General features: G+C 33.1%; 1 protein-coding gene across 2 annotated transcripts; it reads right to left on the bottom strand.

The window, feature by feature from the left end:
• Window positions 1-2,291: 2,291 nt before the first annotated feature.
• LOC132726893 (HHIP-like protein 2) lies at window positions 2,292-12,919 on the bottom strand. 2 transcript variants are annotated; one of them, XM_060712307.1, is made up of 9 exons: window positions 12,765-12,919; window positions 11,988-12,646; window positions 10,502-10,587; window positions 9,964-10,145; window positions 6,327-6,470; window positions 5,605-5,749; window positions 4,385-4,536; window positions 3,245-3,323; window positions 2,292-2,445 (listed from the first exon to the last, which is right to left on the bottom strand). In XM_060712307.1, the coding sequence occupies exons 2-9, from the start codon at window positions 12,477-12,479 to the stop codon at window positions 2,349-2,351; spliced, it is 1,377 nt and encodes a 458-aa protein (XP_060568290.1). In that variant the 5' UTR covers window positions 12,480-12,646; window positions 12,765-12,919; the 3' UTR covers window positions 2,292-2,348. The 2 variants fall into 2 exon arrangements, with proteins under 2 accessions (XP_060568290.1, XP_060568297.1); XM_060712314.1 differs by having other exon boundaries at window positions 12,772-12,869.
• Between the last annotated feature and the right edge of the window lie 2,849 nt (window positions 12,920-15,768).

Here is a 15,768-nt window from a genome sequence, read left to right as displayed (position 1 = left end):
AGCAAAATATCTTACGCGTTGACCCTATATTTTTATTGCATAAATATTTTCCTTCACTTTCTCACTACACGCTCGAAAAATTATAGCAAAATTCACCGTGTTGAATTTTTTTTATTACACAATCTTTATTGCGATATCGCGCGGTATTTGCATCAGATATGGACGTCAGAATGTAGAGAAAAATGACGTAGAATCGCAGACTATTAAGCAAATGTTAAAGAAAGATATCATTACAAAGACATACATTTACTGAACACTATAAAATTAAAACGAAGGAAATCGGATGAAAATTGATAAGAACAGATTGGTTTACTGAAAAAAAAGACGCAGTTTCGCCGCCACAGATAGAGGGCGCTTTGACGTCATAGTAACGCTGTTTATTTATAAAATAATACTGCAGAAGTAAAGCTCACATATCTATATGTTTGCATACAAAAAATCATCAAGATCTGAGATGTTGTCAAATTTCGGTCGGAAAGTAGCGAGCTACCTTAATAAAAACGATATTACACTAGACGATATTACACTAGTGTAATAACACTTTGACGTCACGTCATTTGCACTATAAACATAGCGTTAAAGCGCGCTAATGTTAGCGTTACACTATAGGCGCGTCAAAGAAAAATGACTACTAGGTATATTTGAACTTTTGGTGTTCACAAGGTGAAATATATTACAATCTTACACTAAACTAAACAAATTTTCTTTTTATTACATGCAAAGAAACGTTTTAAAAAGACATTTAACCTAATACTGAATGAAAAGCGCGCCAAATAATAATACAACGTGACGTCATTTACGACGTCACGTCATTAAGTTGGTACCCAGTACTGTGCACGCTGATATTTTACTGAAACAACGTAAGGGGCTTAAATTCAAAACAGTGAAATTATCAAAGTGGTAATTTCACTGTTTCAAACAGTGAAATTACCAGTTTTATATCACTGATATATTTCTATAAACCACCGAAAAGCATGTAATAAATGGCTTTGTTACACTCCTGCGCCGCGGTTTATGTGATAATTGAAAATAAGCGACGTCGTGTGATAAAAGTACCACATTCTCACATATATATATATAACTTGTGTGAACGTAATTAAGCAAAAATCATGTTGACAACATTAAACTAGTATTTTTTACAACATTTAAATAATACGCGCGTTTTATTAACTGACCTAATATCCTTAAATTGGTAAAAAATTCGGCAACTTGTTATATCAAAATCGTCTGATTACGAACACATTATGGATATGAACTTTTGAACAACACCATGATCAATCGCTACAAACGTTTTTCTTCTCCACAGTTTAACAGGAATACGCTGCTGGAAGCGATCGGCAAAATTCAAAATTCCTTTGATCTACGATAATGCATAACGGAGGTACTCCCCCGTAGTTTTATACAATACTAGCCAAAACAATACTTGTTTTTCAACACGTTTTCACTTTATTCGTGAACATCCTAATATGTATTTCTCTTTCATCATCGCATGAAAGCTTTGATCTTTCAACAATTCACAAAGTTTTATAGTGTTTAAGTAAAACCATTAAAAATAAATTCGGTGAGAAAGATCACATTTCGAATACAATATAGTGCTGTTTTTTCTCTTTTATCATACTCGTGCCAGCCTTTTTTTAAAGGCACATTATGCCTCAGAAACGAATATTTTTTTCCCTTTAAGATTAGAACGTTTTGAGCATGTAACATGCTTATCACCTTTACAAAGTGGTGCTAAATTTGACATTATTGGTCTGTTTTAACATATTAGCTCCTAATCATTGTGACATTGTTGATTTTATTATATTATTACTTGTAACAACGAGGTACTAAATGTGCACAAGTTGGAAATAAACTTTTCTTCTTCTTTTTCTTCTTCTTCTTCCTAACCTTATCAAAATTAAACGACTGATTGATTTTTTCATTAAAGTTGCAAAATGTAATCAAAGTTGTATTCTGACTTCCATACAATTTACCAAAATCACTATAACTGTTAAAATTGACGAAAGGCACATAAGCAAAAGATTGTGAAAGTAATTGGTCAACGAGTAACTATTTAAAAAAAAAACTCTAATTGGACACAAAAAATAAAAAGGTTTTATTAAAATATATGAAAACATTTCTGAGACAAAATGAGCCTTTATCCATCCTATCTGTCCGTACGTGAGAAAATGAATTCAGATTTTTTTCAGAGGCTAAAATGTACGTAAAAAAGAAAGTAAACTCTTTCTCAATGATAAAACGTCAAAAACCGGAGTTTTGTCCCTTGATGAAAATAAAAATAACCCGCATCATATATCTATCTACTTTTTTATTGTGTATCAAAAATATAACTTTTTTTTTCAAATAAATTAAATGATATAATAGATAAGAACGAGTATGCATGATAAATAGTGTATCCAGAGTTCCGCAAGAGTCGAACCTACCCCACACGTCAATGGTTTGGACCTGAAAAGAGAAATTGACAAAGAATGGTTTTACTGTTCTATTTTATAAATTATTTGAATTTAAGTGTTTAAGGGAATTTATGTTGGGTATTTAGTCTGCATTCTTACTGGTCATTCCTAAATTATAATGGTTACAATTTCATATAAAAGAAGGGATAAAGAAATTCTTTTAGGACAGATTATTCGATTAACTGAATGACCAATAGAGTCGCTGGAATGGCAATAAAATCATTTAGTTTCTTTGTTGTAATTTAAGCAAAACAATACTTTTTAAAGATGACAAGGTCAAATGAAATGTGCATCATAAGTTGTTCCTGTCTTTTTGTCAGACGTGGAGATATTTACTTAATGTAACATATATTTATATGGTAGTCAGTCACTTGAGGAGGAATTGTTAATTACTAGGTAAGTTATCCAGGACAGTCGGTTAGGTGGATCGACGACCAAAATTTGTTAAAATCGGCGTAAAAAACAGAAAAACATATTATCTTGAAATAAGATTGCTTTTTGTCCTTATGTTTCTACGAGTGATACCGGTGGCGATGCATAATTGACAGTACAACTCAGCCTGGCCGTCATAGCCGTTGGGTCGGTCAGGCGTTCCCGTGTTATGCAAAAAATACATCATCTGTGGCCGTACTGGATGTACAAAGCATTTCGTTTTAGTTTTTTGTTGTTGTTGTTGTTGTTGTTGTTTCATTTTAAAACATAGGCCGGACCAGGAGAGGCCAATATGGCGTCTGTAGAACTAGATGGAATCTATGTACTCAATATATCTAAAAATAGAGAAATTTACTTACTGTCGAGGTTTAAGCCTGAGTACAGCTCCAGCAGGTTTATGGGGGGAGGGCTCATCTGTCATTAGTAATAGTACCTCGCCTAGAAAACGAAATATTATGATGAAGATTTAGAAATTGAAATATTATGATGTAGATTTAACTATCTTCATAACAAATTCAATGCATGTTAAAACATATCGTATCAATACCGTATTGTAATTCATTGCATTCAATAGAAGGGAAATGATATACACTATCAAAAACATTGATCCATCTACATTAAATACTGTGATTATCTTTAACAGGCAACAAAGAATTTTCAGTAGCATTTTGTTGTTCTGATTCGTTACTGAAATGCTTCTAAAAAGGAAGCAGTTCCGTGAAGTATTTAGTAGACAATCTATGTTAATGTTATCTATGATATATGGTGGCTGGTATACGCAATGTTGTATTGTCGCTTTTCGCTACGAAAAAGCGAAAACACGAAGGTAAGACTTTAAGACAAAGTCCAACTTTGTCTCATTTTTGTGTTTTCGCATCCTGCACGCGAAGAAAGCGGCAAATTCAGGCAACAAAAAATTAAAACAAGAACTGTCAGAGGACAGTAACGCTCGACTATTTGAAAAGTTGTCACAAGGGTGTTTCATTGAGTATAATAATGCTTACCTATATGAATACATAAAATTGTCCGAAAAGGTACAAACCCTTCAGTAGTTATGGAGATACCAGCTTACAAGCAAAAATTTACCTAGAATTTCTAAGTCGAAAAAGGGGAATAATTATGCAAAAAAGCAATAAGAGTTGGGACTTGTGCCAATCATCTTAGATAATCACAGAGAACAAGTGTGTGAAGTTTCAATCCATTCCCTTCAGTAGTTATGGAGATACCAGCTTACATGCAAAAACTTAACCAAGAATGTCTAAGTCAAAAATGGGGCATAATTATGCAAAAAAGCAAATCAGAGTTATGGGACTTGTGCCAATCATCTTAGATAATCACAGAGCAGAGAACAAGTGTGTGAAGTTTCAATCCATTCCCTTCAGTAGTTATAGAGATACCACCTACACGCAAAAACTTTGAAATAAATTGCGAAAATTAGCCATCGTATTGATACTACTTGTGCTCATCAATCTTAGTTAATAAATTTGTACATGTATTACCTTCATGCGTCTCACCAAACGACAACAGCATTGTTCTCTGAGAGGCACGTGCATTGCACGCGCACATGCTTTTATCACAGCGTTTAAAATCACTGGACGCCCAAGTTTGTGGAATGGCGTTTTTAGAAGGTTCTTTCAACGTGAATGTTGCACTACAACACAAACATGATTCTAATATATTTTTAAACTTTTTTCGTTTGTTTTTGTAATCGAATATTTTAAGATCATTGGCATACTTAGCTAATAAAGGAAAAATAGTGAGAAAAAATGTTCAGAGTTCAGAAGAACGCACAGCACGTCAAAGTTGAAAATGTTGCAGACTTGGTTTGAGATTGTTCCTGAGCGACAGTGGTAAGTACAAACTACCGTCCATGCTTTCTATAGATCCTGCTTGAGCATTTTCATCCTCAAATGACATGATATAACTAACGCTTTTCATCAAAACATTGTCATATTTGACAGGAAAATAGTACTTAATAAAATGTATTCAAGGATAACGACTTCGGACATTATTAAAGCAATGTTTTTTTTTTGTATAAATAAAAAAAAATAATTAATTGATTCGAGGAATATCAACGGGATTGATATTCGAAAAAGGAATATATGCATACATATTTGCACAGCAACATCTCAATTAAATTGTACGATCTCTTTGAATGATATACTGGATATTTGTTTGTGAAATAACTGAAATGGAATTGGGCATGAAATATCTTAATCCATTTCAAAATCTTGATTATATCATTCGATTTCGCTAAAGGAAACCATTACTTGTTTATTAGTAACATAATCAAATAGGAAAATGAATATATAACAAATAAAAGTGACGCCAATTTTCTGCAATGAATAAAAAACGTAAAAACAAATTGAAAGATTACCCGATATAAGGTTTGATTGATTCTTTTTGATCGGATTCAATGTCATCAAGCAAGCTAGAATTGTCCTGATTGAGTGACATTGTCGATTCTTATCATATCTATTGTGTGACAATCGCCGATAATGACGTTAAGAGTGCGTAAAAAAAAACAACATGTTTTCGTTCCAGGGATAAATAATGCAAAATTGTGATTTCATGTTTGTCACTTCACAGTAATAATATCCGGTGTTCGTACATTACAATCTGTTTTATACAGATTTCGTCACGAAAACATTGCTATTTTTTGTTATAATTATCTTTTTACGAATTACAAGGCATATGTGATAAAAGTACATTAATTTACCCGGTTGAGTAATCCCCGTAAAGAAGTTGTCCGTAAATTTCCGGGAATGTTGTGCCTCTATACAGAGGGCCGCTTACAACTGCTACAACTTTTGACGTGTTGTCACCTTGGCGAATCTCGTGTATAGGGTGAACTGTTTTACCCACTGTAATAATAAACTTTTTTTTACGATTTCAAAAGAAAAAGAAAGAAATAGTTTTATCCATTTTAAGAAAATGCTTCGGTAAATTTATATAGCTGCATTGCACTCTTCTATGCATCATTTCAGATATGAACGTGCAGTAGAAAGATAATATATACGTCTTAATAATCACTTTGTTAAAGATATACATATACTATGCTCAAATTTGATATTTGAATATTAATAATTGCTACCCGTCTTTTTGTAAAAAGATATTAAACCTGTGATGACTTCACAAATGTACAATGTCGATATATTTTGTTTTAAATCATATACACTACAAGGGGACACACTATGAATATTTTGTATCATTTAAAAACTAGAATTTTTAGAAATGACCAGTTATAGGAAACGCAGATTCCCAACTTTTCATACATAGTTTGTACGTTCTTTTATTATTAACATAAGACATAGTTAGTAAGAATTTTATATATTTCAATAAATTTCTGCAATAAAAATATTTTTCTCAAAGATGAGCATAGTATATCTTTTAAATATCAATATTTAATGATAAATAGAGAAAAATGATAAAGATAAATACCCAGTGTTTTGCACATGTCCTCGTCCCTGCATATATTTCCCTCCATATACGGCCAACCGTAGTTACCGCCCTTCTTCAACTCGACAAGTTCGTCTGCTAGTGAAGAACCGAGATCGCCACAAAATATTCTCCCTTTGCCTTGTCCTGCTTATACCGAAAAAAGATATGTTCTTAAATAATCGTAAACATATCTGTAATCTTATATTGTTTAATTGATAATTGGATGCTAGAACGGAAATTAAGGTCTGTATTAACTTCTATACAGACGTTTCCATGGCGCCCTCTCAGTATTTCAAAGTTCCGTTGCTCAAAGTAGTTTTAAAGAAATCGGTTTTAAAGTTTGACCATTTAAGGTATTACCATCCTAATGCATTACCTCCGCTTTGAAGAGTATTCAAATAGGCTAGAACTACTGTTAACTACATTGAAAATGAGGGCCGTGGGTTCAATCCCCAGAAGGGTGAACTTTTTTCTTTCTTTTTTTCTTTTAACATTATTTATGTATCTCTCGTGTCCCATTTGGAAAGAAAAAAGTGTTTAATGTTGATTATTTAATTTATATAGGTATTTATTGGCTAAATTTTGCTAAATCTAGAAATAAATATGGAACCTGATATTTTCAAAGTGTAATAAAATCAAAACTAGACGGTAAAAGTATTTCATATTTTACAAGATCAACCAATATACTTCATTAAAAGTTTAGGGAAACTTTGAAAACAGGCACTCATTTGGGTAAATTTTAAGGAATTTTTAAATTAGGCTCCCTAAGTAGGAAAATGGTCAGACACGTGGTAAAAATTAAATTAGGCTCCCTAAGTAGGAAAATGGTCAGACACGTGGTAAAAATTAAATGGGTGGGGTAGGGTAACATATTTATACAGATTTCATAAATTTTAAGTAGAAACCATAATTTTGCTTATGTGGATTGTTAGCTGAATGGTGCTATTCGTTTCTTACCGAAAATTAATGGGAAAACATTTTTCATTAGAATGTTATTGCAGATATTTAAAGGTTCCTCATTTCTAAAAAAGGGACCCTCATAACATCCTAGCTTGAGTTCAGAAAATTGGCCATAACTTGATATCCGTACGGTAAACTTTGTTTAAATTTTGCATACAGGTGTACTTTAAGGTATATATCTATCATATGATGTCATTTTTTAGTTCCTTATAGTGCCCATTAGAAACCTTAAAACAATATCTTCAGTCGATGAAAGTATTTTGTTGTAATGTTGTATGGGTAAATGAGTAAGAATGGTCCAAACTACTCAGGCTTAAAGTTTTAGAAGGAGTGTATGGGTAGTATTTTGTAAACAAAAAAAGAAGTCGAAATTTTGGGTTCGGGGATAGAACCCCATTCAATTGTAGTTTTTATGGACACAGAACCTTGTGTTATTTTCACGTAACTTCCATTGTGTACATACATTTTGGACAAATTCCAGATGTCACTATATGAGCTTGCCGATTGGACAAATTGGACATAACGCTTTGCTAAACTGAAGGCTTTATCAATTTGGACATGTATAAGTGATAACTGGACTATAACAATTGCTCTATGAGAAAGGGTTTAGAGTTCAAAACCCAATGGTAGATGGAACTCCATTTCAACGAAAATACGAGCGCTTAGGACAAGACGTTGGGCAAAAGAATGTCCGCTTTTATATGTCGTAGACTGTTGTGCAGGAAGCAACATGTCCATGAAACTCGTATTGAATCAAATCATCAGAATATTTGTCTTAAAATCAATGCGACAATTTTAAAATCAGCTTTGAGCTTCAATGCAATGGAGCTGTAATGCAAACAGAGCGTTATTCACCTAAAGTTCATAGTTGGAATTGTTTCACTTAATGTCTGCGATAGTTTTATTTATTAACATTGCTTCTGAATAAATACTTTACTGATGTCTCGACACGCAATCAGTTCGAGGAAAGTTATGCACGCCCTACAGACAACGCCTCCACCTTCTTAAAACAAGATCAGCTCCTACGCGCTACCATTCTTTCACGGAAGTATCTACGGCTCGTTTTAAAGAGGTATTAAGCGAATTTTTTTTATGCGTGTTACACAACCATTTTGATAGTTTTTGTCTCATTTGAAACAGTAACATATAATATCAAACGAAAACAAACTAAAAAACATGGCCTTATACAAAGAGATGGTAGATAATGCAATTACCATAGTCTTAATAGACCTAAAATATTTTGCAATTTTCAATCGTTCGTACAGTTTATTTCTATTGCTCTCTCGAGATATATCTCATCACAAGAATGTTAACAATAAAGGCCAACAACCTGTGTTTGTAAAATGAGTTTTACTACGCATTTAAGTTCTATAAGGTTGTTTATACAACCCTGATTGGTAAGAAAATCAGAGCAACATTGCACGTCGTGATTATAACCGTGTCACGTGAGTGACTTTTGAAGTAATTCACGTGATCTGGCCGACTTTACCAAGGGCGATGGTGACTGATAATATTAATTAATTAACTCTTGGTCCCTATAAATCCGATTGACCATAAGATCAAGGGTATAAAAAGATGCTATCAAAAGTAAATCGCATTACGTGAACTAAATAACTCACTGATAAAAGTGGAATTCTAGAAATATTACATCGTAGAAAAAAAACTACTTTTTACTCGCAATCTACCTATACAAGGTTGGGATGACGCAATTAACTTTTTTTTATTTTAACACTCTTTTATAAATTTTTTTCTTTTTTTGTTGTTGTAATCGTGAGATATTATTTCATATAAATATGTGACTTATATAGGTCCAATGGACCAAGTGTTCTTCATTAAATGGTCATCTTTATAATAATAGAAGACGCTTGCGCACAATTTTCAAGCACACAGTCTTGCATTGAAGTAGTTTTATACCAACTGTTAAAGCAGTATGTCACAAAATTCAAGGAAATTTTCATGAAAATTTTTATAATGTATTTAAAAAGTAAAATATTGTGAAAGGGGCAAAGAAAGTAATTTACACATTGCAAACTACATGTATTTACATAATTTATCAAAAGGAGGTAAAAATATGCAAAAGAGGAGCTTATTGCGTTACTCACGCAGTAGAAATATGGTAATAAATACTGCAAACTCAGTCATTAAATCGCCCATAGCATGTTAACTATTACTTGAATCTTCACTCTTTTTACATTTCTTAAAAGCTTCGTACATTTTTTCTCAAGCTTAATTTTCTTGAAATTGTTTAACTTGGTTATGAATGCTAACATGAATTTGATTTTCAAATTGATCGACATTTTATATTAAATGCTAATATGGGAATTTTCTAAAAAATCACATGCATTGCTTGATATACAAAATTGTCGTTTAAAGTGGTTAAGTGAATAATGTAATGACATATCTAGTAAATATAACGAAATATTAAGTGGTAAATGTAACAGCATATTTGTGGTAAACGAAAATGACAGTTAGTGGTATATCAGTATGTAATGATATATCTAGTGGTAAATGTAATGACATATCTAGTTAAGTGGTAAATGTAATGAAATACTTAGTGGTAAATGCAATGACATATTTCGTGGTAACAAAATGAAATATTTAGTGGTAAATGTAATGACATACTTATAGTGGTAAATGTATGGTAAATGTAATGGTAGCAAGTGTGTGCATGTCGTACCTTGCTTGTCTCCTCTGTCTTTACTACATCTCCACATATTTCTTGCTCCCATTGCATAAACTTCCGGTTTCCAATCGGTTTCATTCGGATTGTCTTTTGGGATATCGTAATACCGGAAGTGGTTATCATAAACAGTCGTTTTATCAACATCTATACGTAAGACCTTTCCTAGAAAACTGACACTGAAATTGAAAACAAAACGTGAGCTGATGACTGTAAAATCTACTTTACAATGTTGCTGAAAATAATCGCATTTTTACAGCTTCGAACCTACTTAGTGTTGTGATCTAAGCCTATTAAAGATTAAGATACTGTCACGAAACATTTGGTAGACAAAAAAAAAACAATAGTTGTTGACACATTTCTTGTGGATACTGTTTCTACGCCATTTATATCGTATTGGTTTTTGCTCTGTTTCTTCTTGACATTTCATGGCCTATTTCTGTTTGAATAACTACAAACGTTAATCGTAGACTTAAGAATATTTTTGTATAATGCATTTTATACATGTAAAATAACAAAATGTTTTAATTTATACCCGTCTTGAGCTCGGATATTCTTGTCGTCACTAGGCCCGCCGTCGCCGACGAATATATAAAGGTATCCGTCGTCTCCAAACAATAGCTGAAAAAAAAGAGGTATACCAACTTCTGAAGCTGACAAAATACGATAACAACTAAGTCCAAGCCACAAGATTATTAAAAAAAATGATTTGTCACTTCTCAAACATATATACCCCCCGTTAATATATATTACTACATGTGCATGTGTTTATATGTTATATTCAGAACGTTTTGTCTACGATGGTGAAAACTTGAAGTTATATCGAGTTTTCACCATCGTGGTTTCTTTATTTTGACTTTTCACCATCATAATTTACTGTTTTCGTTGTTTTATTTTTGCGTGTGTCGCGATGGCCCTAACGGATCACCGTAGCGATCAGATGATCACATACTTTGCCGCCGTTTCCAAGCATTAAACTCCCTCTGTTTTGAACAATAACTATCGGAATGAATAATTTCTTACCCTTACTATCAACATACAAAAACAAACGATTCCCTTGATCGTTCGACATAACTAACTGTCGAGTCCTTAAAAGATAAACATAACTAACTGCCGTGTCCTTATTTTATCGACATGACGAATAAACGAATCCTTATTGTATCATTATAACCTACTTACGAGACCTTATGTTATAATAAGTATATACTGTAAAATTTACGGAAGCGTCCTGGTGCCAATTTAACATGTTCTATAAAAAAAGATAACTCCTACGTAGGACTTTGTAACTCCTACGTAGGAGATAAATAAAAGCCTAATTAGGAGTTTATAACTCCTACGTAGGACTTTGTAAGTCCTACGTAGGACTTTATAACTCCTACGTAGGACTTTATAAGTCCTACGTAGGACTTTGTTACTCCTACGTAGGACTTTATAAGTCCTACGTATGACTTTGTAACTCCTACGTAGGAGATATAAAAACCTAATTAGGAGTTTTGAAGTCCTACGTAGGACTTACAAACTCCTTCGTAGGACTTTATATCTCCTACGTAGGAGTTAAAAAAGCCTAATTAGGAGTTTATAACTCCTACGTAGGACTTTATAACTCCTACGTAGGAGTTAAAAAAGCCTAATTAGGAGTTTATAACTCCTACGTAGGACTTTATAACTCCTACGTAGGACTTTATAACTCCTACGTAGGACTTTTTAACTCCTACATAGGACTTTTTAACTCCTACATAGGACTTTTTAACTCCTACGTAGGACGATAAAAAAGCCTAATTAGGAGTTTATAACTCCTACGTAGGAGTTATAAAGTTTATAACTCCTACGTAGGAGTTATAAAGTCCTACGTAGGAGTTACAATTTAAAGTCCTACGTAGGAGTTATCTTTTTTTTTTATAGAACATGTTAAATCGGCACCAGGACACTTCCGTACAAGTTTGACTATTTCTCATGTTCTAAACCCAAAGTTAGCTTTCATTCATCGGACTTTAAGCCGGAAACTAACGTATTATATATACCTGTCCTCCATTTCGTCTGTCCCCAGGTTGTTCTATCAAAATCAGAAGTCTCTCTTTGGACACGTCTTTCTTTGTTATTTCACTAATTACCACGTAGTCTTTGTTATTAATTGATCGTATTGAATATGTATATATTTTCTCATTCACTTCGAACTTAGGATGTAATGCTAGACCCAGCAACCCTCGTTCCTCGTATAACTCGTGTTTACACACCACTAATTCTGTTATATCTAAATAAGTTCTTAATTTATTCTTAGTAACTTCCGGGTGGTATTCGTAAATCATCCCTATTTGTTCTGCCAGAAAATATATTCTTTTCCCACTGAAAACCACAGGTTCTATATGCACGGGATTTCTGAGCGAGGATATTTCTTCGTGTAAGCAGTAACACGTGCTATCGTCTTTTAGAACATTTATTGTAAACAGTTCGCGAATCTGCGACATGAACACAACAATCAAAACTACCAGGGAATCCTTAAGAATACTCTTCATTTTTGAAGTGCAATATTGATTAATTTCCGGTATTCAACACTGCAGAGATTCCAGGAGCGTTGACAATTATTGCTGGCACTTATTAACCAATTTTCACCACATGTAACGTTACTAATTGGAACAGTTCTGGTTTTCTCCCATCTGCCTATACGTCATAGTAACATGACCTGAAAATGAATACCGAAATTTATGAAGTTTGTAAAACAAAATTACGATATTTGCTTAAACCATAAAAAATCAACCACGTGGAACCAGATTTAATCAACCAAATAACTAAAATCTTACCTTTTACCTTAATCAGCAAAACATATCAAATATGACGGTAAATATTGAACGCTGAATTGAGCATAAAGTCAAAACAAGGTTTATAATTGTGTAAAATACTTTCACTGAAAAGATTATAGTCACTAATGAAATTCGTTATCATGGTTATATAGTGACCATACGGAACCTTGTATTTGTTTCCCATGCCGTATCAATTCTTGTAATCAATAAAATAAACGTCTGCTTGATTCCTGATAACAAAAGTGTCCTTCAATTTGAGAAGAACTGACTTGGGTCTCGCGTTTGTAGAATTTTAAAATAATTTTACGAACGCGAGACTCTGCAGAAGTGGCCATTTTAATGAATTACAATGTATGGTTCTTGCTTTTGCTTTTCACTGAAACTATTGCACTTGTATAATTAACGCAATGACCTCCATTGTTGAATGGTAAAGTCGCTGACTTTATATTGCTTGTCCGTTAATTGTGTATGTTCGAATCTCGCAGATTTCTTATATTCGAGAAATCCATATAAGAAGAGTTTTATTAATCTACTAAACTCGCAGGTGAGTTCTTGTATCCATTATATTGCATCCTCTAACTGTTGCGATTTGGTCTGATACATGGTCGGTAAAGGATAATAATTACGATAAGATAACAGAAAATTATTAATGTGACACTCTAAATTCTTTTATGGGAGATAGGATTAATACTCTATATCAGAAAGTCAGATAGTTTTTGGATTTTCGGATTTTGTCGCGAGATACGACATGGCGTAAATCAGCTACCATATATTTCTTAAAAATCTGTTACAGACATTTCAATACTTGTTAGACATACAAGTCATCCTTTCTTGTGCAGTATATATTTATTACATAAAGAAGCATCTTATTCGAGTTATTAACGCCATAAATTATAATTCAACTGTAAAATGTCTCTCATAAGAATTATATCAACGTTGCGTGGTTAACAGATATTAATATCAGTTCATTAATTTAAACGCTCATTTGTTATACCTATAAATAACTCACAAATCATTAGAACCAATTAAACTAGCTGGAGAATAGTTTTAAAAAGTTTAAAAGACGCTAATCCCTGTCGTGTAATATGGCTGATGTAATGATGCTTTACAAAGCGACCTTTACGAATAATTCAGGAATTAATATCTATATAAAGTATAAAGTATTTCTTTGCTTGAATCTAAGGTACATTGATCAAAACCAGGTCAAATTGCGATTGCGAAACATGTAAAATTCAGCTCCCACCCCCAAACTTCACAGCCATACCTGAATTTATGAAACATAGCATCCGACACCTAGGCAGACCCATTATTAATTGTAAGTATGGTAGTTGATGAATATTTTCATCGATTGAGATAGTTTTGTTTCCTTTTGGCATCGAACTCATTGTTGCACGGTTTTCATCAAATGAAACAATTTCGTTTCCTTTTGGCATAGAACTTATTGTTGAAAGTGACAATACTTGAAGCAAGTGGAAATAAACTCCAGTAATGTAAGGACAACACCGTTTAAGATTAAGAACAGAACAAAATAGAAAATTTATTCAGCCTCGTGCATATACAGCACTTCGACATCAACCGATATACATCGTAATTTTGTAATTATTTGAAAAACGATTGACTCATCAATATTTTGTCATCTACGCCTTCGAATTGTTGGTTTACGTGTTTGTAGCCTATCTAAAAGTCGTCTGCTGTTTGTATCATAAATATCTGTCTGTGAAGAAGTCGTACACATGTGAACAGTTAATCAAGTGAAAGAAATATTTAATGGAATGTGTTTTCATCAAAGAATTGCGTCATTGAATTTATTATCGTTTTGTTGTTGTTTGTGATTTTGATGGTACGTAAAAGTGATTCAGTAAAATGATTATATAAGAATAGTTGTCCCTAGTGAGGCATTTTCGAACAATATGACTAAAAAATAAATACAATTAAAATGTATACACTTGTCAACAATATAAAATAAATTTAGTCTTTAGTAATAAACAATGACTTGTTAATGTCTAAAATTGTTGTTGTTGTGTTTTTTTTGGAAACATAATCATCTCCATTAAAATCCGTTCATTAAACCAAAATAACCTCTGATAATGCACAATTGCAAGTTTTCGGTCCTTTCCGTCAGTCTTCGGAAGGGGTTTGCTAAAGCTGAGATGTTCCGATTGCGATAATGTAAAGCACTGTCACACATAGGGATTCTTTCGAATAGAGCAACAAGGGTTGTACTATTCGTAGTAGTTGTCGTATATGGGCTCCACGAGGATCTCTTTTCGATATTTTTAACCGAATAGTGCACCAAAATTTGATGAGGATCTCACCGAATAGTGCTCCAAACTTTGATGAGATTTTTCACCGAATAGTGCACCAAAATTTGAAGAGGATCTCTATTCGACACTTCACCGAATAGTCCAAAATTTAATGACACTTTTCACCGAATAGTGCTTCAAAATTTGATGAGGATCTCTCCGAATACTGCTAAAAAATGTGAAGAGGATCTCTATTCGACACTTTTCACCGAATACTGCTCAACAATTTAATGACACTTTTCACCGAATAGTGCACCAAAATTTGAAGAGGATCTCTATTCGACATTTCACCGAATAGTGCTCCAAAATTTAATGACACTTTTCACCGAATAGTGCTTCAAAATTTGATGAGGATCTCTCCGAATACTGCTAAAAAATGTGAAGAGGATCTCTATTCGACACTTTTCACCGAATACTGCTCAACAATTTAATGACACTTTTCACCGAATAGTGTTTCAAAATTTGATGAGGATCTCTCACCGATTACAGCTCCAAAATTTGAATAGATGTTGCTTTTTGTCGAATAGAGATTCTCAATTATCTGATACAAGGTATAATGCAGTATTCATTGTATAAACAAATATGAAGACAAACTATAAAGTTTCGATACAATATTGATCAGAATTTCTGTTCGTCTTGTAATCAATTATAGTCCACCTGTCCGTCCGTACAGCTTTTTGTCCGCCCATCCGTTTACCGCA

Source organism: Ruditapes philippinarum, unplaced genomic scaffold, assembly GCF_026571515.1.
Source record: "Ruditapes philippinarum isolate M1 unplaced genomic scaffold, ASM2657151v2 ctg4482_1_1_1_1, whole genome shotgun sequence".
In the NCBI taxonomy this organism is placed as follows: Eukaryota; Metazoa; Mollusca; class Bivalvia; order Venerida; family Veneridae; genus Ruditapes; species Ruditapes philippinarum.
Note: the sequence above shows the minus strand (reverse complement) of the source record. Positions and strands in the feature narration are given on the sequence as shown.